The 22,786-nt window shown below is 34.9% G+C and overlaps 2 protein-coding genes across 3 annotated transcripts in view; both read left to right on the top strand.

The window, feature by feature from the left end:
• LOC108562853 (myosin-9) overlaps positions 1–18,283 on the top strand; it is a 36,411-nt gene extending 18,128 nt beyond the window's left edge. Inside the window, exons 2-14 of one of the 2 annotated variants that reach the window (XM_017921336.1) lie at positions 10,546–10,695; positions 10,753–10,849; positions 11,177–11,232; positions 11,433–11,645; positions 11,820–12,146; positions 13,281–14,246; positions 14,323–14,475; positions 14,705–15,033; positions 15,108–17,220; positions 17,453–17,695; positions 17,750–17,934; positions 18,001–18,082; positions 18,211–18,283. In XM_017921336.1, the coding sequence (XP_017776825.1) occupies positions 10,546–10,695; positions 10,753–10,849; positions 11,177–11,232; positions 11,433–11,645; positions 11,820–12,146; positions 13,281–14,246; positions 14,323–14,475; positions 14,705–15,033; positions 15,108–17,220; positions 17,453–17,695; positions 17,750–17,934; positions 18,001–18,082; positions 18,211–18,246 (4,950 nt within the window). In that variant the 3' untranslated portion in view covers positions 18,247–18,283. The remainder of the gene's footprint in view (positions 1–10,545; positions 10,696–10,752; positions 10,850–11,176; positions 11,233–11,432; positions 11,646–11,819; positions 12,147–13,280; positions 14,247–14,322; positions 14,476–14,704; positions 15,034–15,107; positions 17,221–17,452; positions 17,696–17,749; positions 17,935–18,000; positions 18,083–18,210) is intronic. The other variant, XM_017921337.1, reaches the window with a different exon arrangement.
• Positions 18,284–18,287: 4 nt separating this feature from the next.
• LOC108562854 (ELKS/Rab6-interacting/CAST family member 1-like) lies at positions 18,288–21,734 on the top strand. The gene is made up of 4 exons (XM_017921338.1): positions 18,288–18,824; positions 18,913–19,073; positions 19,139–19,286; positions 21,527–21,734. The coding sequence occupies exons 1-4, from the start codon at positions 18,543–18,545 to the stop codon at positions 21,620–21,622; spliced, it is 687 nt and encodes a 228-aa protein (XP_017776827.1). The 5' UTR covers positions 18,288–18,542; the 3' UTR covers positions 21,623–21,734.
• The last annotated feature ends 1,052 nt before the right edge of the window (positions 21,735–22,786 follow it).

Below are 22,786 nucleotides of genomic sequence, written 5' to 3'. Positions count from 1 at the left end.
AAAATTGAAAAAGTTTGATGCTTGTTTTGCATTGTAATTATCAACGCTTTGTTTTATAAACTTTTCTTACATTAATTGATTTCCTATGTTATTACTTGTTATTGGCATCGAGTGCGACCGAAACTTGGAAGACAGCCAAAAGGGGATTCTTTACTGCTTCAGTTACACAATGCATTTTATAATCCTAAATATATACTTATAAGTTGCTTGTTTTCGCTATAAATCTTTTATTTTATATCTATTATATAATGTTTATTAGTCAAATATTTTAGTACTCAAATAAAACTCACCATTTTTAATTTAATCAAAACTTATTTAGATATAGATTAGTGAATTACTATGTTTATCGTGTGAAATATATTAAAATTAAAAACTTAACTAATTGGATCTGAATTAAGTGTATTGTATGAATCTGTTTAGAACAATTTACGTTGAGACGAATATTTTATTAGATTGCATTCATTTTGTTACATGTAACATCATGATTATGAAATTAATGCATACATATATTCTTTGTAAGTACTAGAAATACACTAATAATTAATATTTATACCAATTTTTCTAGTAGTCTATGACGATTTTTATAAATTAAATGAAGAATATTTTTATATTTTTAATAATTCCTTTTAGTGAAAGTATTAATTTAATTTATAAATTCAATTTCAAATGGAAATTACTTATTTACATGAGATTTATTCATTGACACATGTCATGTTAACAAATAAGTGACATAACATTAATATATTGACATGTGTCAAGCTTTTGCAAATGACAGATACTATCAATATTTAAAAATTGGCCACACAACTTCTACATTAAACCAAAATACAGAAAATAATTACTTTGGTAATTCAATTATGTAAATAAATGAGTATAGTATGGATGCTGAAATGAGTATCGAAATATATTGTTGTTAGTTAAAAAAAATATTCAATATTCAGATGGAAATTACCTATTTTAACGATTGACACATGTCATGTTTACAAATGGGTGACATAACATTAATATATTGACATGTGTCAAGTGTTTGCAAATGACAGATACTGTCAATATTTAAAAATATACAGAAAATTATTACTTTAGCAATTCAATTATATAAATGAATGAGCACAGTATGGTTGCTGAAATGAGTTTCGAAATATATTGTTGTTAGTTAAAAAAAATCAATATTCAGATAGGAATTACATATTTTAACGAGATTAACTGATTGACACATGTCATGTTTACAAATGGGTGACATAATCTCAATATATTGACATGTGTCTAGCGTTTGCAAATGACAGATACTGTCAATATTTAAAAATTGGCCACACAACTTATGCATTGAACAAAAATACAGAAAATAATTACTTCGGCAATTCAATTATGTAAATAAATGAGAATAGTATGGTTGCTGAAATTAGTTTCGAAATATATGGTTAAATATAGTGTATATAATATAGTGTTATTAGTTAAAAAAATCAATATTCAGATGTAAATAAACTATTTTAACGAGATTAACTGATTGACACATGTTATGTTTACAAATGGGTGACATAACCTTAATATATTGACATGTGGCAAGTGTTTGCAAAAGACAGATACTGTCAATATTTGAAAATTGGCCACACTATATTCAATATTCAGTTGGAAATTACATATTTTAACGAGATTAACTGATTGACACATGTCATGTTACAAATGGGTGACATAACCTAAATTTATTGACATGTGTCAAGTGTTTGCAGTTGGCAGATACTGTACAAAAAAAAATAAATAAAAATACATAATACTTTAATAATTCCAATTTGTATATAAATGATTTTACATTCTGGATCTTTTTATATTTAGTGATTTTTTTTTTTTAATTTAATTTGGAAACATGAGACGATTTTCTAAAATTGACATTTTTTTCTTTGATCAAGGAAACTTGACACTTAATTATGTTTTTATAGGGACGAATTTAGGTATGGCATTTAGTATTAGTCGTGGGTCCTCAATCAGTGCTAGCCCAGGTCCCCTAAATAGTATCAGTTTAGGGCAAGTATATCCGCCCTGTTTTTTTTTAATAGTTTTTTTTTTAATCACATCGTTTCAAAGCAAAGTACATAACCCAAATGAAACCATATCATATTATGTTCTTGCCTTTGGATGGAATGAGATTAAGATCTTCGTAAAAACGGACAGTTATTTGATTAAATGCAAATGGGATGAATATTCCGAAAGTTACATCAAATTCAAATGCAGCCAAATTTGCATAAGTGCATACAAAAAAGAATAAATTGGAAGAAAAAAAAGTATAATTTTCTTTATTTTTATTTCACACTTTTATGTATGCACAACAATACCTTACATAATGCGGATTCACTAAAGAAATTTTCAAAAAAAAAAAATATAATTGAATAAAATTTAAAAAAAAATAGTTTGAAGTCCTCGATTAGTATGGTTTCAAACTACTGTATATATAGTTTAGATATAAAATGAGAAAGTTTAAATGTTTATAATGAAATATGTAGAAAGAAATCTTTTTTTTGCAAAGCTAAATTGCGGTAATGTAACGATCTCGAACAGTTTGTTTCAAATTTGTGGCTTAGTCGCTTTTGATTAGCGCTAATCTGTGCTATTAGCTCGATGCAAATTTAATTCCACAAGGTAAACGTAGTCATTAGATCCAAATGTTGCGTGGTTCGTCCTTTGTGATGTCCGCACAAAACGGCGGCGGTTTTACGTTAAATGTCATCCCCCCACTATGTACAGAGATCACCTACAACTCATACAAATTGATTCATAGGGAAATTCGATTAAATTTATCACAAGGAATTATCGATAGATTTTGAATTACGTTCCTTCTATTGTTACATGAAGTAATATAGTACATTTTATGTATTCATACAATAACAAATTTTAATCAATTTTTGCAGCACAAAGAACGACATTTATTAAATATTATATTACGACCCAAATCGGATTTCACTCGGATATTGAATTTTGATCGAATTTATTATTATTAAAAAAAAGAGGTTATTTCCCCCATTTCGTTCGAATAAGCAGTAAGATTTCCCGACTTAATTATTTACACCTAATCAATCTGAACATCCGTTTGCGCAAACTACGATGTTTTTTTATTTCTTTTTCTCGCTTGAATTCGAGCCGGCAGACAGCAAATTGAATCAGGAAAAGTTAAATCGAAGACTCGCTATAATTTAAATCAATTTGATGTAACGATTTAACAAGAAAATTGTAATTGCTATGAATGTTTGATTCAAGACGATTTGTTTGAAATAATTTCAAAAGAAATTGAGTATAAATAGATGATATCATTATTATTTCCATTTATATACAGTGAACTAGGTTCAGGTCGTAGAACCGCATCGATTTTCGCAGGATTTATTATTTACGTGACGATGCATACATAATGTGAGCTGAGCGTAATATGAATTATGAAGTAATTTTAGAACCATGCAGTATTCATACTGCATAATTAATGATAATCTTCGGTTTGTGGTTGCAATTAACATTCCCGATCTTCGAAACTGCTATTATGACTATAATAATTATGCAATTAGAAGATTCATGTTTTTTTGCACAAATTATAAGAAAACTATAAACATTGAAACTTAGTATATTTTTTTTTAAACATTTCTTTTGATAATTTGAAAATCTTTATTTCATAGCAAATTTATACATAATTATATATATTCTTGGCTTTTATAATGATATTCAATAGGTTAAATTGAAAAATTCGCTAAAAGCTAGTGTTTTTTTATAATTCAAAATTTGATAGTAATTTCCAAGATTTCTACGAATGATACAACAATAATGTTATGCTTATATTATTCAATATATTCTTAGTTTTAATAATTTAATAATTCCATCATTTGTTTTTGCTCACAGAATCCATTGGGAATTAAATGATATAATTGAAAGCTTCGAAAATTTTGAATTTTCATCAATCGATAATTAATTCCAAGAAAGAAATAAACACTATAAGAACAAAATTAATTGTATTGAAATTAATGAACTTGTCACTTAATTTATATTTCAAGTTATTAACATTTGTCAATCGATATTTGATAATTTAATTAACAGATGGCGTTAATAAATCAATTAGTGGTATTTTGGGAAAACCAAAATTACCATGACGACCAATGGTAAATATCCAAATTTTATTAACAACAAACCTAATTGTCAAGTACTATTTAATTGGATAAGTATTTGTCGCGAGTTATGTAATTTTGCTATGTTTTTTTGTCGAAACCTTATTTTTTTTTGTACCATGATGCGAATATGTCCGTCATAAGCGCTACGCAATACAAGATGTTTCAATATTTATAATACGATTTAAAGTTATTAAGATAATCGTTAAAATACTAAAAAATTTATATGAATGATACAAAAAGAAAATTATGATTACTTTATTTTGTATATTCTTAGCTTTAATAAAGTTATTCAATATTTATAATATAAAAGTATGAAGAAAAACGTTTAGGTCTACAAACTTTACTGGAAATTTCATAAGTCTAAATTTACAAGATTTCTTTGTAATTGCTTATATATATAGAACAATATTATTCCGTATATTCTTATCTTTAATAATATTTAAAATGCGTTGAGAAAAACGTTTAAATAAAAAAAATGGAAATTTTACACCGTTAAATTTGATAAGAAATTACAAGATTTTTATGAATGATATAGCAATTAGTTTATACCTACATTATTCTGTATATTCTGAGCATTAATAAGACTATTCAATGTTTACAATATCTTATAAAGTTATTAAGAAAGACGTTAATAACTTAAGACAGTACGAATTGAATAAGTACGAATTTATCTGTAAAATAATCAAAAACTTTAGAATTTAACAACATAAACACATTTCTGTAAATATTCTGAAAAATTAAAAATTTAACTGAAAATTACAAAAAAACGGTAACGTGCACAGTTATTTATAGAATCATGAAAATACTATCACTATTTTTCATATCTATAACATATAATCAAAATGAATCTAAATCCTTGATTACAATCAAAAAAGTTGTAGTATTTTTTTTGGTTCTTATCACGAATAAATATGTGAAATAATCGCCATATGCGTACATGACAAATCTAAATGATGATTGCGTGTCTCGTAAATTTTGTATAATTACACTGAACTTAATCCACGAAATGCGTGGCTTTGTAGTAACAGTAACAGTAAACGTTTGTTCAACCCCGCAATTTACGCCCTTCGACTTAATCAAATTCCTGCCGAAATTTATTTGAAATCGAGGAGGAAATCGATGTCGCAGCGAAAACCACCGCATCTGGGATTTTCGATTTTAATCAATCCATCAAGAGATTTACACTATCCAAGATTATATTAAAAATACGTTAAAATATTTTGTCTTTAATTAATGTGCCTTATATTAATATTTGTTGAAATTTCATAGCAAATTTCTGCTTTTTAACTTTATCCAAAATGAAATAATTAAAAGTAATTGTTATCCTTCAGCACTTTTGTTTAATACTTCAAGTTGTTTTTTTTTGTTCTATTTTCATTTATAATAAGGAGAATAATGCTGCAAAATGAAACAGTTAGATTGTTAGTGGAAGTTTTCGTAATAATGCCCAGTCTTATTGGTGTTTCTTTATTTTACAACAACAACAAAAAAAAGAAGAAACTAGTTTCTCATGGTACGTCCTTATTACTTCCTCCGTTCCCTTCTGGCTCAGATATTTGCTAGTTGCCTCGGTTTGCGCGCTCGCGTCTTGTTGAATGAGGTATTGAGTTTTAGAAGGGGTGTAGGATTCCAGGGCCGCCTCCGAAATGTGTGTGTGTGTAGCGTAGTGCCGCTGGCTTTGGAGAGAGGGTAACATCCAACGATCGATGCATAAAGTGAAGGGTCGACGACCTCCGTACAACATTCCCTCAACTCCCTCATCGTATTTTTTTTTCTTTCTTCCCTTCTTACTAATCTATTTTCCACTCACATCTCTCCTCCGCCACGACAATTTCTGCACGGACGTATGAACATAAGTATGTGAAATGCACGGATTTGAATCGTGAGAGAGATAGAAAAAAAAAATAAAGTAAAAAAATTAAAAACTGGATCAAAACTTTGCTGCTCTTCGTCAAAGAACCTTTTTTTGGCTCGTCGCGCATTTGATTACCGACACGTTCGAGCCGCACATCTCCAGCAAGCGAATAGAGAAGCAAGCAAAAGAACAAAAAGAAAAGAAGAAAAAAAGGGGAAACAAAAATAAAGGATGAGTGGAAATTGAAGCGTGCGCAGCAGCTCATTCATGAATCGATACTCAAGAAAACAAGATACAAAAAAAATGTGCGAGCACACATTCTTCTCGGGCACGAAGGAGGCGCGATTTAATTTTATGATATCATAATCGTCAGATTCTCAGTGGTTTTGCTTCAAGTACTATTTAAAATTTTCATTTTTCTTTTGCAAAAGATTACATTTATATAATCTTTAAATTTATACAATATTATAAAGCTTTTATTTCATTAATATTGCAGCCACACTTGATGATCCTTAATATGATACATTGAGTCGAAAAGAAAGAAATTTATGTTTGAAGGAGTGTGACATTTGACAAATGTCACTTTTAGCTTACTTTATATGCAAATTGTGCGTAATTTCGTTTGCAGCTGTCAATTTTAACATGGAGTGAAGTAACGAACAGTTTCAACTTATTTTGCTTTTATATTTTCGTAAAAGCATGAAAGTTGCTGACGTTCACCAAGAGATATATTAACAGAACGCACGTGTCAGAATTGGATATTTTTTCACTCAAAGATGACCAGAACGTTGGTCATCTTTGTTGATCAGGACTAGTATTAGTTTTTTGTTGAAAAAGACCAGAAGTTCTATGATCACAGAATCATAAAGTTCTCGAAAGGATGACAAAAGGTCATTGGACAAAATGGACAATTTTTATAATACAAAACTGAATACCAATTACTATTGATAATCGAAATGTCTTGGTAATCTTGACAGATGTCATATTTGAATAAAATATTCTTTAATTATTTAATTAATAAATTAACAATTAAGTTTTATACACAAAACGAATTATAACTATTAAAAACTCAAATTATATAAGTTTTAACTATAATTTACCTAAATATAAATTATTTGCATTTACAAGTTTTCATAAATGCCTAAATTGGATCATTCAAATTTGATGAAAACCAAAAGACATTTAGTTTGAATAAATCTATATTAAAGCTAAAGCTAAATAAAGGACAAATCAATAAAATGATGTCATCAAATTTTGACCAAAAAGTTTTTGTTATTGGACAAAACATTATAACTACTTAATTATATAGTTACCAAAGTGAGTGCAAAGACCACAAAAATTATTTTGCTTAAATTGCATTGAAGAAAACCAGTTGCTTTGATTGGACCTACTGAGGCATATTTTAATTTATTTTTTTCTTTATCATTCTCCATTGTATATTATGTCCAATGGAAACTTATTCCTAAGTACGTAGTTGATTCAATTGATTCAATATAGAATATTCCTTATATAATTCGAATAATAATGCAATTTTAAGCTCTTATCAAGGACACTAAAGAGTAAGAGATTCGAACCGAATCGGAGCACTTTTCACTCCTTCCCAATTGTTCGCCAAAAACTTAAAGTTTTGACCCGAGGTCGAGTTGCGTACTGGAATAATACCCCATCATTCCCTATTCATCCTATACCATTGGCATGATATTAATGCGAAGACAGACGGATAGAAATAACGAACTGAAGAAGAAGAAAAAAACTCTTCTTCCTTCCATGCTTCCTTCATTAAAGCTCCTGCTTTATTGTTGCGTTCGCATCCGTCTGAAATATTTAATTCTTTGACACAATTGCAGACGGCGAACAATGCAATGGTTTTCAGCCATGCGGAATGTTTTAAATTCGCTCCACGAAACCTCGTATTGATACCGGCGCCTCCGCCGTTTCGCACGCTCCCTAATTAAAATCTTATCATTGAAATACACCGAGCGCGGTTTGCGTAACGCCATTAAACTTTTGCAACGGTCGACGCAAATTCAAATGAATAGTAATAGTTAACTACGTGCACGTATGGCACAATGCAGTATTTAGATTCGCAAGAAAGTTACAACCTGATTGGCGATCGTCGACCACGTTGACCCGTTTCTACCGAAATTCAATCAACTGGGGGGCCTTTGTTCCGTTTAATCTAGGCAACGGTCTATAGTAATTTATTTAAACAAAGGAAACATTTCATTTCATTTCAACAGTCTACTATAATTATTATTATTAAAAATACATAATTATTTATCGATCAAATGTATACTAACAGAATTGCCAACTCAACATACAATACACATTTTTAATCATCTTCTTCTTACAGTTCTTAATATTTTTAAATTCTAAAACAAACCTGATAATATGAACAACATAAGTATTTGCAGACGAACGGCGGATCCATTCGCCCATTTTTTACAAAGTAAACTATGTTCTTATGCAAAATAGTATATATGGCCACTACACAGCGGTTTATATTCAGTATTTTTGTATCGTTTCAATGAGTGCGCGATATTCGCGGAACCGCACTATGCGAGGTATGTGGGCTGTATTTGCATTAAATTATTTTAATTCGAAATAGAATTTCATAATTAAACGGATATTCTCAGTAAATTGTATGCAAATGAATATAATTAAATTTTAATTGTAATATCGAACTGGAAATCAGCGCGCATTGCGTTTATTATTCTACATCATATTTGCGTTGGTGCTTCCGTTTTTAATAAAATCGATGTTTATAAATTACATCGCATATGCAAACATTTCCAATCGTAACATATAAATATTATTAGCTTATATCCAACCGTTTATTGAGTCTTTTTTTTTTTAATAAATTATTAAATATAAAGTGATGTTCATTTTATTATTTAAAAAATAAACTTTTTGATGTTTTGGACAAATATGAGACATAAAAGGAGAAGGAGGAAGGACATACCATGAGACTTGACACAAACACAAAAAAATTGACAAGTGTCATTATTTTAAACAAAGTGTGACATAAAAACATTCGAAAGTGGACATAACTACATGGGATCACACTAGTCATTGACATTATACAGGACATGAATCATAATATAAGATATGTAATTATGAAGTCAAGTAGGTTTTCTTAATAAAAGACATAACATGATTTAATATGACATAAAATTGACGGGTGACATAATTCTAAACAAAATATGACATGTGGACGCCATATATATTCAATTGTCCTAAGTACGTGGTTGCTTCGATTGATTTAATATTCCATATATTATTGGATTACGTAGGATACATTTTTGTGCTCGTATCAGTGACAATAAACAACAATTGGATTAATTGCAAAAGCGTTATCGTTTATTAGCAGCAAGGGATGATGAATATGACGCACCGAATCGAGTACATTTTAGTCCTCCCAAAAGGCTGATTGTTCAACATGTTTCGTATGAGGAAGGGTGTGAGCACAAGACATTCAATACTAGACTGGACAATGATATTAGATAAAACATGACATGAGGACGTGAGAGATGGCTTGAGGAAATAGATAACGTGAGATTGAATATGACATGAATCAGTACAAAGTATCAGCCATGAAGTTATACAAAACGGATCATATTGTCACAGTTCGATGCAGGACGTGAAAACATGATATAACACTGAACAATAGATTAGATTACAGACAAAAACATAACACAATGCAAAACATGACACAACACTGGACATAACATGAAAAAGAGTGTTAGATAAACGTAATTCAAATGGAATGTATTCTGATATGCGTAGATTAGATCACAGCGTGCGAATGTCATTGAGCTTATTGCACTTTCGATCAATTATAGCAATTGTTTTACCGTGCGGTGATTACTCAAATTGTTTATCTTCGGAGAGAGGTGGCATCATTACATAATTGCGTTTGCAATCAATCCAATTGACTCGTACGTTAATCGCGATACGAGCAATAATTGCTATTATTATCGGAAGCGAAATTAATGAATCCGCAATGTCGAGTGGGAACTCGTTAATCGGCCGTTTAATCGCATTTTTTATGCACTGCGATTCGCATGTTATGAAAACGTAACGCCGGTCTCGAAATTCTCGCGTAAACGCAAAAGCACGAATACACATTTTAATTTATTAAAATAATATTTAGTTTTTTTTTTATATAAATAGAAATATGCATGTTTTTCTTTGATGTTAATGAAGTTGAGTATGTAAATGGATTTAATTAAATCGAAAATCAGGTTTTAATGAAATATTCTCCGAACTGAAATTATTGAAGCAGTAATTGCATTCTATACAGTTTTGTTCGATGGAAATGACATTCCTTTTAAACGATATTAATATTGGTATAATATATCATAATAATAATTTATTAGCCAAACATCAATACAGAAGAAGAAAAAATACATAAAATAAAAAATATATTAATAGGCTGGCCAAAGGGCTAACGACCGAGGTCTTTCCACCCTAATATATCATAAATTAACGAACTTCCTTAAAATATTGAGTTATGAAGCTGTGGTCTAAACTGTTTGGTGTTATTTGCAGAAACAAGCCATGTTGGTTCGACAGTTGGAGGAGGAGTTGAGGATGCGGATGAGAGGACCGAGCATAGAGATGCAGCAGCAGATGGAGGTCATTTATCAGGAGAATGAGCATCTGACCAGAGAAATTGCCATATTGAGAGATACCATAAAGGTGATGGAATATTAGGAAATTAATAGAATCGGATTTGAATTGGAAGATGGTTTGCAGGAATTGGAGCTGAGGATCGAGACCCAGAAGCAGACGCTGCAGGCGCGCGACGAGAGCATCAAGAAGCTACTTGAAATGCTGCAAAATAAAGGAATGGGTAAGTTCGAGTACTACTTTACTTACATATAGTAGATGCTTGATCTCTTGCACCAAACTTATAATTCTACTTTTCACTTCTATCATCCTCCTGACTGTGCATTTATGACTAAATGTTTTGTAGATATAGTTTTTGGTGTTTCCGTTCATCGCACATACACGTGTTTGTTTTGGTATAAAAATATAAGAGTTGTGAAAAGCGAGTCTTGGAAAGCAGAGTCTTACATGGTTACAGTGGTGCTAGTTTCGTTCCCGGCTAAATGTCAAAGATATTGGGTTTCTTGGGGTGATGCCATCTAATGCGTTCGTTGAAATCGGTGTGTTCCAGGGAAAGAGGAGGAACGTCAAATGTTCCAACAGATGCAGGCGATGGCTCAGAAGCAGGTATTATTATATGATCGAGAAAGAATGTTGGTGATGGTGCGTGTATGTTGCGTAAATGGATGCCGTAGTTGGTCGAATGAGTGTGCGAGTGTGTTGGATGAAGGTGAGGAAGATGAGGGTGAGAGTGGTGGTAAAGCGCCGGCCGAAGGTAGGTAGGTAGGGGGTGTGTAAGTTGAAAATTTTTGTGAAACCTTGTGCAGGAACTGCGGGCGGCCAACGAGACGTTGCGCACGCTGCAGTCACAGCTGGAAATGGTTCCTTCGCCCTCCAGCAGCACGGTCCGAGTGCTGCTGGACACAAAGGACGCTAGAATAGCGACTCTAGAACGGGAAGTGCACTTGTTGGAAAACGAAGTGGAACGTCTTGGTGGTTCAAACGCACCTCAGGACTCCTCCACTCCCTATAAGCGACAAGTAAGTTTTCTGTTGAACGATGTTCAGTTCGGGAAGGATGGTTCAGTACTTGGCATACTGTAACTAATTGTAAAGACTCTCCGGCCGCTTAGTGCTGACCGTTTTACCACCTCACTGTCTCTCGGCACGCATGTGTCCTGCATGGGTAGTGCATGCATTCGCTCCTGTGTGCAGCTCGACGAGTTCCGGGTGGAGATTCAACGTCGGGACCAGGAGATCCTCGCAATGAGTGCCAAGATGAAGACTCTCGAGGAGCAGCACCAGGACTACCAGCGTCACATCGCCGTTCTGAAGGAGTCCCTTTGCGCCAAGGAGGAACACTACAACATGTTGCAGGCTGACGTCGACGAGCTTCGATCCAGGCTGGACGAAAAGAACAGGCACATCGAGAAGAAGACGCAGCAGTTCACGCAGGAACGGCAGCGTGCCGGCTCCGAAATTGCAGAGATGAGGGAGCACATGGACATCAAGGACAGAAAAATTAATGTCCTTCAGCGCAAGGTAAATTTACCTTCACTTCCTCTTCCTTCAACGAATCCATGATACAAATATACAAGCTACGCTTTCAATCACTTGAACTTGAACCATCTTCTACATTGTTCTACCTTGTATATATTTGTATCATGCTACGAATCAACTCTTAGTTCTACCATTTTCTTTATTTATCTTACATTTTCATTAGGCATCAATCAACATCGATGCATCGTGCACTTCATGTACAATTCGAACAAATTCGCAAACAACTAAAGCTTTGTTATTCACTCTTAAATGTTACTAATAACTAATACTTACTAAATGTTACCCTGCATCTAACCACATGCTTCTAAATGTTAAATCCACCCCTTAGAAAGCAACGCAACGCTTGCAACCATCTTTCTCTTCACTCTCGCAATATTCTATATAAATAATATTGTAGCATTGATATTATAATAATTGATTTATGTCTAGTTGTGTGTAATAGGATAAACGTGTCTAACAAAGTTTTTGTTGTACCGAAATCGTGAAGATCGCGATTCGTTCCCAACCTTACCAATATAATTTTTACCTAAATTTGATCGAATTTAGAACCCTCAATATCAATTTCTCAACTAATTGATTTATCTGGATTTTTTTTCAAATTTATGATAAACTAAACTATGCGATTTGAAGAGGTACAATATGATTTAAGGAATAAATCGCATTCATTCCCACATATTCTTAATATGGTGCAGTGTGTTTTCTGAAAAGTAATTAATTAATGTTACATTTATTCTGAAATGTTAATTTTGAAGAGTTTCTTCAAGATATACAAAATCAAGAACATTAATTAATTTATCTTGGTTATTTAGTTTATTTTAAAATGTAGGTTTTGATGATCTCCAATAGGAATACGGAATACACTAATTAAATGAGAATAAGATACCGTCATTTTCGCATAAAAAGACATACTCGTTTCTGATTCGATTTTTTTACATTAAAAAGTGTGTCTTATTTTCCGAAAAATACCGTAATATGAAAACGCACGAACTTCTAAATCACTTGATATTCCCAAATTATCTCGCACATTATGTTTTTTGTTTGTTTGTTTATTATATATTTTGTGAGTGTTCCAAAGTGATCGAATTCGGAATATGATAATGGTTATTAATAACACAGGTAGAGAATTTGGAGGATTTGTTGAAAGAGAAAGACAACCAAGTGGATATGGCGCGAGCCCGTTTGAACGCAATGCAGGCTCACCACTGCTCATCGGAGGGTGCCCTTTCATCTCTTGAGGAAGCAATCGGTGATAAAGAGAAGCAGATGAATCAGCTGAGAGAACAAAGAGATCGGGCCGAGCAGGAGAAGGCAGAAGAACGGGAATTGCACGAAAGAGAGATTGCCGAATACAAGATGAAGCTGCACGCTCTGAACAGTGAAGTAGAGAAGCTCAGCGTAAGGTTGGAGCGTGCCCAGGGTGATCGGGATAGATTGGAGACGAAGCTGGAGAGTTCCCAATCGGAGCTGGGCAAGTCGAAGGCAGAGCTTGATAAGTTCAGTGTTGAGGTGGGAAGAAGCGGTGCCGATTGGGAGCAAGCGAGGCAGAGATTGGCACGTTTAGAGTTGGAGAACGAAAGACTCAAATCGGATCTGGATAGGGCTCAACTCTCATCGTCGTTTAGCAGAAGCGCTCTTAGCAGGTCGCAGGAGTTCGATACGAGCACTTATGATCGTTCGGACAAGACCTCGGCCGAACTGAGACGATGCCAGGCAGAGTTGAGGGTGACCCAAGCCGACAACGAACGTGCAAAGACAGAGGCAATGGCTCTGCAGGAGAAACTGGAAAAGTCTCAGGGGGAAGTATACCGCCTCAAGGCACGCCTGGAGAATTCTCATCAAGAGCAGGGAAGTCTACGAGAGGAGATGGAACGGGCGCAGTCTACTATGGCTCGTCTTCACGCCGACAAAGATCGTTCTACGGCGGACCTCGAGAAGGCCAGGGAAGAGCTGGAGCGCTCACAGGCGACCTTGGCAAAGGCCCAGTCGCAGCAGGACAAGCTGCAAAATGCCTTGGACAAAGCTCAGACCGATGTCGACAAAATGCAAGAGAGGCTCGACAAAGCATTGGCGGAAGCACGCAGGGTAAAGCAATACGCAATATTCAGTAGTCATTCACACGCATCACAATATAATTCACAATTCCTTTTCCGAACCGCAGATACAACTAGAAAAAGAAAAACAAGAGTACGCTTTAGAGAATGTCCAATCGCAATTGGACAAGGCTCTAGGGCAATCTGCTCGATTACAGAAGGACAAAGATACCGCACATCTAGAAGCAGATCGTCTTAGAGATAAGTACGAAAAGTCACAGGTAATAATAATAACAATAATAATATATACTACTCATTTATATATATACACTCTCATAATAATTACTAATAATAATTATGGTAACAATAATATATTAATAACATTAATAATAATAATAATAATCATCATAACAATCAACTAATCAATAATCATAATCCTATAATACTAATAATACTCTTCTGGTTGTGTATCTCGCACTTGTTCACGTGGTCTAAAATTGGGCGTTGTAGATTGCGGTGACTAGGCTCCAGAAGGAAAAGGAAAGTTTTCAGGAAGAGTGCGATAAGATTAAAGAACGTCTTGAAATACAGCTAAGCCAAGTTGCTAAAGCGCAAAGAGAAAAAGCAGATATCGAGACTGAGCTCGACCTACTGAAGGAGAGATGGGACAAGGCACACATGCTCCAGCAGAAGATACAGATAGAGAGAGACGATGCTATTAACGAAATTGAATTATTGAAAGAGAAACTTGATAAATCCATGTATTCCACGCAAAAGATCATGGATGAACGCGAAAATCTCAACAAGGAATTCAATAAGTTGTTGGAAAAATACGATAGGTACGTACTTGGGTTAAATAGTTTGGCGAGTGAGCGTCGATATCTTATGTTTGTTTATTTCTGTTTTATCGTAGATCGCAGAGCGATCTGTACAGACTACAAAACAAATTGGAGACGATTCAAGCAGACAAGGATCGGTTCGAGATTGAAGTGGAGAAGCAGCAAATGTTGCAGACAAAATCGCGAGAGGATCAAAGAAAACTGCAGGAAGAATATCAGCGATTGCAGGAGATGCACGACAGAGCGCAAATGCAATTGGCCCGTACAAAGGAGATGGAAGAAAAGTCGAAGGAGGAATTGGGTAGACTTGGCATGGACATGGAGATGGTGAGAGAGAGATACGAGAAAGCTCAATTGGAGTGTCGAAGATTGCAAACGGAAAAGGACAAGTTGCAATCGGAGAACGAGAGATTGCAGTACGAATTGGAAAGATCACACATTCAAGGTAACAAGGCTCAAGCCAGTTACGAGAAGGCGCAGGAAGAGGCGACGCGTCTTTCAATCGAAGTGGAGAAGATCAGAGATAAGCACGATACTCTGCAGAATGAGTTTAGAAAAGTCGTCGGGGAGTACGATTCTCTGCGCGAAAGCACCACGACAGCCGCGAGCAGATATTCAAAGTACGACAGAGATGAGAGAACCAAGGAGGATAATGATAGGCTCAGAGCCGAAGTGGATAGATTGAGAGAACGATTGGATAAGACCTTAACGGAATTGGATAGATCGAGGAAGGATCTGGCTTTAGCCGAGACCAGTCGCGGTAAATACCAGTACGAGGAGAAGGAAAAATCGGCTGAAACTGACAGACTGAGGGATGAATTGCAAAGAAGCGTTAACACGATTGAACAGCTCGAAACCAAGTTGCACGAGTTAACAATGCAACTTGATTTGGCCAGGGCCGAAGTATCCAAAGTCTCGGGAGGACAAGACAAACAGCGTCACGAATTGGAAAGGGCAGTCATTGAATGCGAGAAGCTCAGAGATCGGCACGAAAAGCTCAAACTGCAAATGGAAAAATTGGAGAAGGAAAATGAAAAGTTGCGCGTGGAATTGGCACAAACGGAGAGAAGACAAACTTTGGCCGCGGATAAGGTCAGATCGGATGAAAGGTTAGAGGTGGAACGTTTGAAGGAAAAATTGGAAAAGGCGATACAAGCTCGAGATGCTACAGAACTGGAGGCAGGTAGATTGGCCCAGGAGCTCGAAAAATCCCAGATTCATCTTGCAAAGGCTTTAGAGACGAACGAAGCCACGAAAATCGAGTTCGAACACATGGCTAATGAACTGACACGAATGCACGAGAGGATCGAAAGGGAGAAGATCGAATGGAAAACGCTAGAACAGGAGAGAGACGTGCTGCATGCAGAAGTGCAGCAGGTTCGTAGTGGAATGGACTCGCAACGTAGAACCATCGATCACAGGGCTCAAGATACTATCGTTAAGCTGCAACAAGAATTAGCCCAAGCTTCCAGAGAACGCGAAAAGATCGCCTCGATGCTAGACAAGCAGGGTAGACAAGGAGATTCTGTTGAAAAGCAAATCGTCAAATACGAAGCAGACATCAAGCAGCTGACCATGGAACGTGATCAATTGGTGATGCAACTGGAGAAGTCCCAAGATATGCTGATGAAATTCCAACAGGAGCTCAATCAGAGCGAAACAGATTTAGAAAGGCAAAAGGCCGAAGTGACAAGACTCAAGAATGAACAGAAGCGAATGTCTCAGGACGTCGAGAGGGGCACCAAGGAGATGCTCGAGAATAGGGATAGAGAAATTCAGAAACTCCAGCAGCAGCTTGCTAACATCCAGAAGGAGCGCGACAACCACAGGCAAAGAGCTGACAAAGCCGAGAAACGTCTGCAAGAAACTGGTGCCAGAGGCGACAACGAATTGGAGCAGTGGCGTAAAGTGGTCGAAACAGAGACAACTCGAGCGGATCAAGCTGAAAAAGCCGCTCAGGAGCTGCAAAAGCGCATCCAAGTCATGGAGAAGCAGCTACAACAACAGCTTCAGCAGATGGCTCAATACCAGAAAGGCGGTATACATCCACAGCAGGACGACAAGGAAATGGTCAGGTTGAAGAAGGAGCTGGAAAAGGGACAGGCAGAGCTAAAGAATAGCCACACAGAGAAGGATCGTCTTCAGGCGCAACTGGAAATGCTGGTGCAAGAGCTGGAACGGAATCAGGTTAGATACACTAGAACTCACTACAACACATCAAACTTTTATTTATTTATTTTAGTTAGAATAATAAAACAAAACGATGATATATCAAAAGAAACATATTATTATTTTATTATTTGCGTTTTATTTTAACACTTTATTTTACACTAACAGACCTACTTTTAATTTTATTATAATTTCTAAATTGATAATTATTGACATCTTTCAACATACTTAATGATATTGCTAATTATAGATGGAACTTATGGAAGTTTCGAAGAAGATGCATAACAACGTTGCGCCGCAGAAGCAGAACGAAGAGATTATCGCACAAAAGAAGCAGCTCGATGAGCAGCGTCGTCAGTTCGAAGAACAACGGAAAACAGTGGACTCCAAACACAAGCAGATGCTGGAGAAGGAGAAGCACATCAACGAGATGGATCAAGATCTGAGAAGGAGGAAAGACCAAATGGATAAATTGGAAGCGCAGCTTAAAAAGGTACTTGAATCAATTTTTGTACGATTATTCTAAGCAATTTGTGGATTTTTGTAGGCTGGAGGAGGAGCAGCTGCGGCCGGAGAACTGAACAAGAAGTTATCACAGGCCGAGCAGAATTACAAGAAGGCAATGGACGAGGCCAAGCAGAAAGAAGGCGAAATGGAGAGGCTTCTTCAATTAGTGCAGATGAGTCAGGAGGAGCAAAACACTAAAGAGAAGACCATCATGGAGCTACAACAGTAAGAGTTTCAAAATACCAATATTTTGTAAGGTTTATTAATGTTTTATTTGTTAATATTTTGCAGGGCACTTAAAGCGGCGCAATCAAAACTGAAATCGCAGCAGCAGGTCAACGCGCAACTAGAGGAGCAGAGAAAAAAGGAGGAGGTAAATTATCATAAAACTGTTAATCAGCGTCTTCAGCTTGAATCGTGTACTAATACAATTTCTTTCTCTTTTTGCATCCCTCTAACAACTCGTTAACATTGGATCCGTATGTATTTGTATAATCTCAGGCTGGTCCAGCCGGATTCCTGAAAAGCTTCTTCTAAAGACCTTTAACCTTCCATCAATCTTTACACACACACACAAAAACATACACACTCACATACACACTCGACACATACATACCTTAAACACTACACTCACTCACTCAAATGGAATATGATTACTAATTTTCGTTGAGCGTTTCTTTATTATTTCTGACATGTTGTACATTTTCCGCTTTGTTATCTAAATATATATATAAATATATGTACATCACACATTCGTAAAACAACAGCATTCCGAAATACAAACGATCGAGGAAAGTGACGAAGAGACCAAGGACTCGTACATTTCTAAATTGATGGACACGGTGGAATCGTACGAGGACGCGCTGAAAGAGAATCGAAACGAAATTGGAATACTGACCACCAAATTGGAGAGGAAGGAGGATACTATAAAAGAGCTGGAGGTAACTGCAAGCGATAATGGTAAGAAGCTGGAAGAACTTTTTGGTGCTTTGGATGAGAAGAGGATTCGAGTCTTGGAATTGGAGGAAGCTTTGAGGGAGAGCATGGAGATTGCAGAGCAGAGAGACATGGATATAGCTGAGGAGGATAGGAAGAGACAGCGCGTCGTCGAGAAGGTATAAATTCATCAGTCGTTAAACGATTTATGAATTTTGCAAATTTATCACAGAAAAATTGTCTTCATCAATAATGTCCAAATTTAAGGTTGCAAAATTGGAGCAGCGTTTGGTTTCGATACAAACGGCACAGGCGTTACGATGCCATTCCTGCAGACCAACGCTTCTCAAGATGCATTCTCTTCAATCGCGTTTCGGTCAATTGGTGAAGGAGCGGAAGCACCAGCTGCACGAGTTAGCCGACATGAAGTGAGCGACGATGATTGAGAGGAATAATTTTGAAATGAATTACTTTGATTACTTTCGATTTGCAGGAGGGAAGCGCTCGAGGCCGCAATCAGCGAGAAGGATGCGCATCTGGCTTTGCTGGAGATGTCGGGAATTCGAAGTGCCAAAAGGGCGGAAGAGGTGGATCAGCTGAAAACTGATAGACGGAGACTTGTTGAGCGGCTGCAACTCGAGGTATATTAACTCAATTATTTCCCGTGAATCATAATTTGCGGTTCAATTTCCCTCCACATCTACGCAAACGAACTAATTATGAACCAATAGTGGAATTTCCTACAATTTTAGATAACGTAAACTGTATTCCAAATATGTATTATCACATCTAAAAGATTTTCAGTCTAACAGTGTGCATAAAAATGTAAAAATAATATAAAAAAAATATAATACTTCGAGTGCGATAAAGGTTGTTGGATAAATATAGATGCTCGAATCAAGCACCTATGTTATGTCAGCTGCGAGTGCGATCTTCAATATTGCAATATCACATTCGAATTCTGACAGTCGTCGCTTTTATCGACGATCAAACGAGTACCTCTAAAATACAAAATTAATTGCCGCAAACTTTCCATTTATCTCTGTGATTTATCGTCGAGATCACGTCGAAAACCATTTAATTTCAAACGAAAAAAAAGTATATATTATTTGACCTCATCAATCATCTCGATAATAAACATCTCCAATGCAGATACAATAAGAAATAGTAATCAAATAACAATAACTAGTACAAAATAGCTTTGACATATTATTGATTTTTAAAGCCTTAAATTGAAGCTCTGAAATCGATAAATTCGTTGAAATTGCGAGGAATATTTAAGTTGTTTCCAGAAGGAAACGTTAGCTTCACTTCAATTTAGTCGTTCGATACATTTTATATTTTAAAAGAAAATCAAGGATGAAACGTGCACGAATGACCTAACACCAATTTCAGATTATTTCAGATCATACATTTTACAATTAATTGCTACTATAATTACAATAAATTGTAGAATAATTTGGATTTCCAATGGAAAAGTTTTAATGAATTATCTATAACTACAGGTTATTATCAGATTACATATTTAAGTTTGTTATTTCAAGGCACACTTGAACCTATAAAAATTAATTCATCATCTCACAGTACGATACACCATCATGGTTGATAATCACTGAAACAAAAAACTTATATTTCGATATAAAATAAAATGATGATAAAATGAAATTAGTTCATCTTCTTGCTTGAATTCAGAGTGCGAATTCTTATTGTATGACTCAGCAAATTGGTGCGCGTTGTTAATAAACGCGCTGAAAACTAGGGTAAACTAGGTAAAGTAGTAGAAGGAAGTCCTCAATCGTCCATAAGAGCGCTTCATTTATTTTTATAGTCAACCTCTCGTAAAAGTCTGTACATAACGGAAAAGGGGAAAACAAATGCATTTTTATCGGTGCCCTCAACAATGGTAACAACTGCATTTTTCTTTGTTACATAATAATGGTATAGCGATAATGAAATGTTAATAGAAGCTAAACTTGGAATTTGTACTGTTCCTTTCTATACCTTACAAATACAGTTTTTCCACTTTTTTCTACATTTTTTTCTTAGTTCTTAGCTCAGACATTTCTTCGTTATTTGGAAAGATCACATTCAGGCAATATTTAGAAATAAATGTTTACTGGTTATTAGTGAAAAGGTCGAAATTATCAGTGGATAATAAATTATTAATACACAAGGTAATATTGAAACTAATATGGACTTATGGTTTCTAATTGTGGGGTACATCCTGCAAGTATACGAAGTTGTTCATGGTCACCTAGCAGTATTGACCAATGACCAAGACTATCATATCTGATGTCATTCACAGAAACTGTGTATGGTCGTGTGTTTTGTCGTTCATCTTCATTTTCTTGCTGCTCATCATCTGACTTTTCTTCAATGTCTTCGTCAATTTCATTATTTTTATGTAATTTTTTCTTCTAAATTTCTCTAAAACTTTCTTTAAATTTCCGTAAAACTGCATTGGGCTATGCCATCATCATATACATCATTTTTTATTCTCAAACTAGACAAAACACCCCAGTGGTGGAAATTACGTACACACATTTCAAAGAGCTATGAGGATGGTTGTTTGTGTAAAAAACCACACATAACTTATGTTTAATAAGTTTATAAACTTTATACTTTACATTCCAGACAAAATAATGTCCAAATTATTCTTTGTATATTATCTGCCACCTTACCTTGCACAGCCGTCACTTATATACGAAGAGATTCAAATATAGTAGAAGTTAGTAACGAAATATATTGGCAATCGTTTGTCGAGACTACATCTAGTGTTTTATGCTGTTAAATTATCTCCAAAGTATACAATTACAATTGAATGCAATTAATACATAAAGAAATGTACGAAACTGATGTTATCTTATATCTTCTGTTGCAGAATGAGCTTAGCGTGTCATTGACGGAAGATCCTGACGACGAGGAATTCTACCTGGCCGATTTCGAAATGGACGAAGAGACGGAGGAGACGTGTTGAGCTTTTTGTTTTGTTTCGACGGATCCTGTTGAATTTCGGTATATTCATCGTTTAGCAATAAAGCAATGTGTTTATAAAGGAATACGAGAGAGAGGAACAAATAAGAAAGAAACGAAACAAATAATAAACAATAACAAATAATGAAGAAAAAGAGGAAGAAGCGTATTGAAATAGATTTATACATATATATATATATACGTATATAATTTATATACGTCGTGAAAAGAAGCACTGCCTATGAATATTCATTAAATTAGTTAATCGATTTAAAAAGAAAAAGAAAGGAGAAAAGATGGACATGAAAATGGAAAGATTTTTTTTTTTGGTTTTTCGTTCAGACGTTGGAGACGACAATAAGTGGACGGATCGGATTATATTTGATGTTTATTTTGCAAATAATAAACTCATCAGTTTTTTTTTTGGGATTGGATATGTGCAGCAGCGAGAATTAATCGCACATACGCAAATGGGAGAGATTCTTTACGTAAATTGCCTTGTATAATATATAGATTGTACATTCATGTTCATATCATAACTAATTTAAAGAAAAAAAAAATGAAGGGCCGAGAGACACTGCCATTGCTCGTGCCATACTCGAAGACGCGCGTTTCGAGGTTTATTATATTATATAAAATAATTGAAAAAGAAAAACCAAAAAAAAAACAAAAACAAATAAGATAATTAATTAAATACTTGATGAAGATTGAGTGCACTGAACACCGGAATTCGCGTCCAGACAGCGGATGAAAAAAAAAACAAGAGAAAATCTATCGGTGTCTGTACCAAAAAAATTAAGAGGATTTAAAGAGAATAAATAAACCATTAGCCGAGACCAAGTGCGCACATGCACACCAGTAATTATCTATACTAATAATACTAATCGTAATAATAATAATAATATTAATAATTAAATACTTAAATGGGAAAAAACTGCATTTGTAATTGATGATATAAAAACTTCTTTGTCTTCTTCCGTGTCGCTTCGTAGTCGTTTAGCAATTGGCTGGTTGGACGAGTTGCGTTTTTTTTTTTAAATTATTCATTTATTTCATCATCATTTGTTTTGGAAAACCGTCCCTCCTGCAACCCCCATCCCCCTGACGACGATGGAAGCGCAGCCTGCAAAACGCGAATTTATTAATAACCCAGTTGTTCTTAAATATT

Source organism: Nicrophorus vespilloides, unplaced genomic scaffold (assembly GCF_001412225.1).
Source record: "Nicrophorus vespilloides isolate i.1.1-1 unplaced genomic scaffold, Nicve_v1.0, whole genome shotgun sequence".
NCBI classification, from domain to species: Eukaryota; Metazoa; Arthropoda; class Insecta; order Coleoptera; family Silphidae; genus Nicrophorus; species Nicrophorus vespilloides.
Note: the sequence above shows the minus strand (reverse complement) of the source record. Positions and strands in the feature narration are given on the sequence as shown.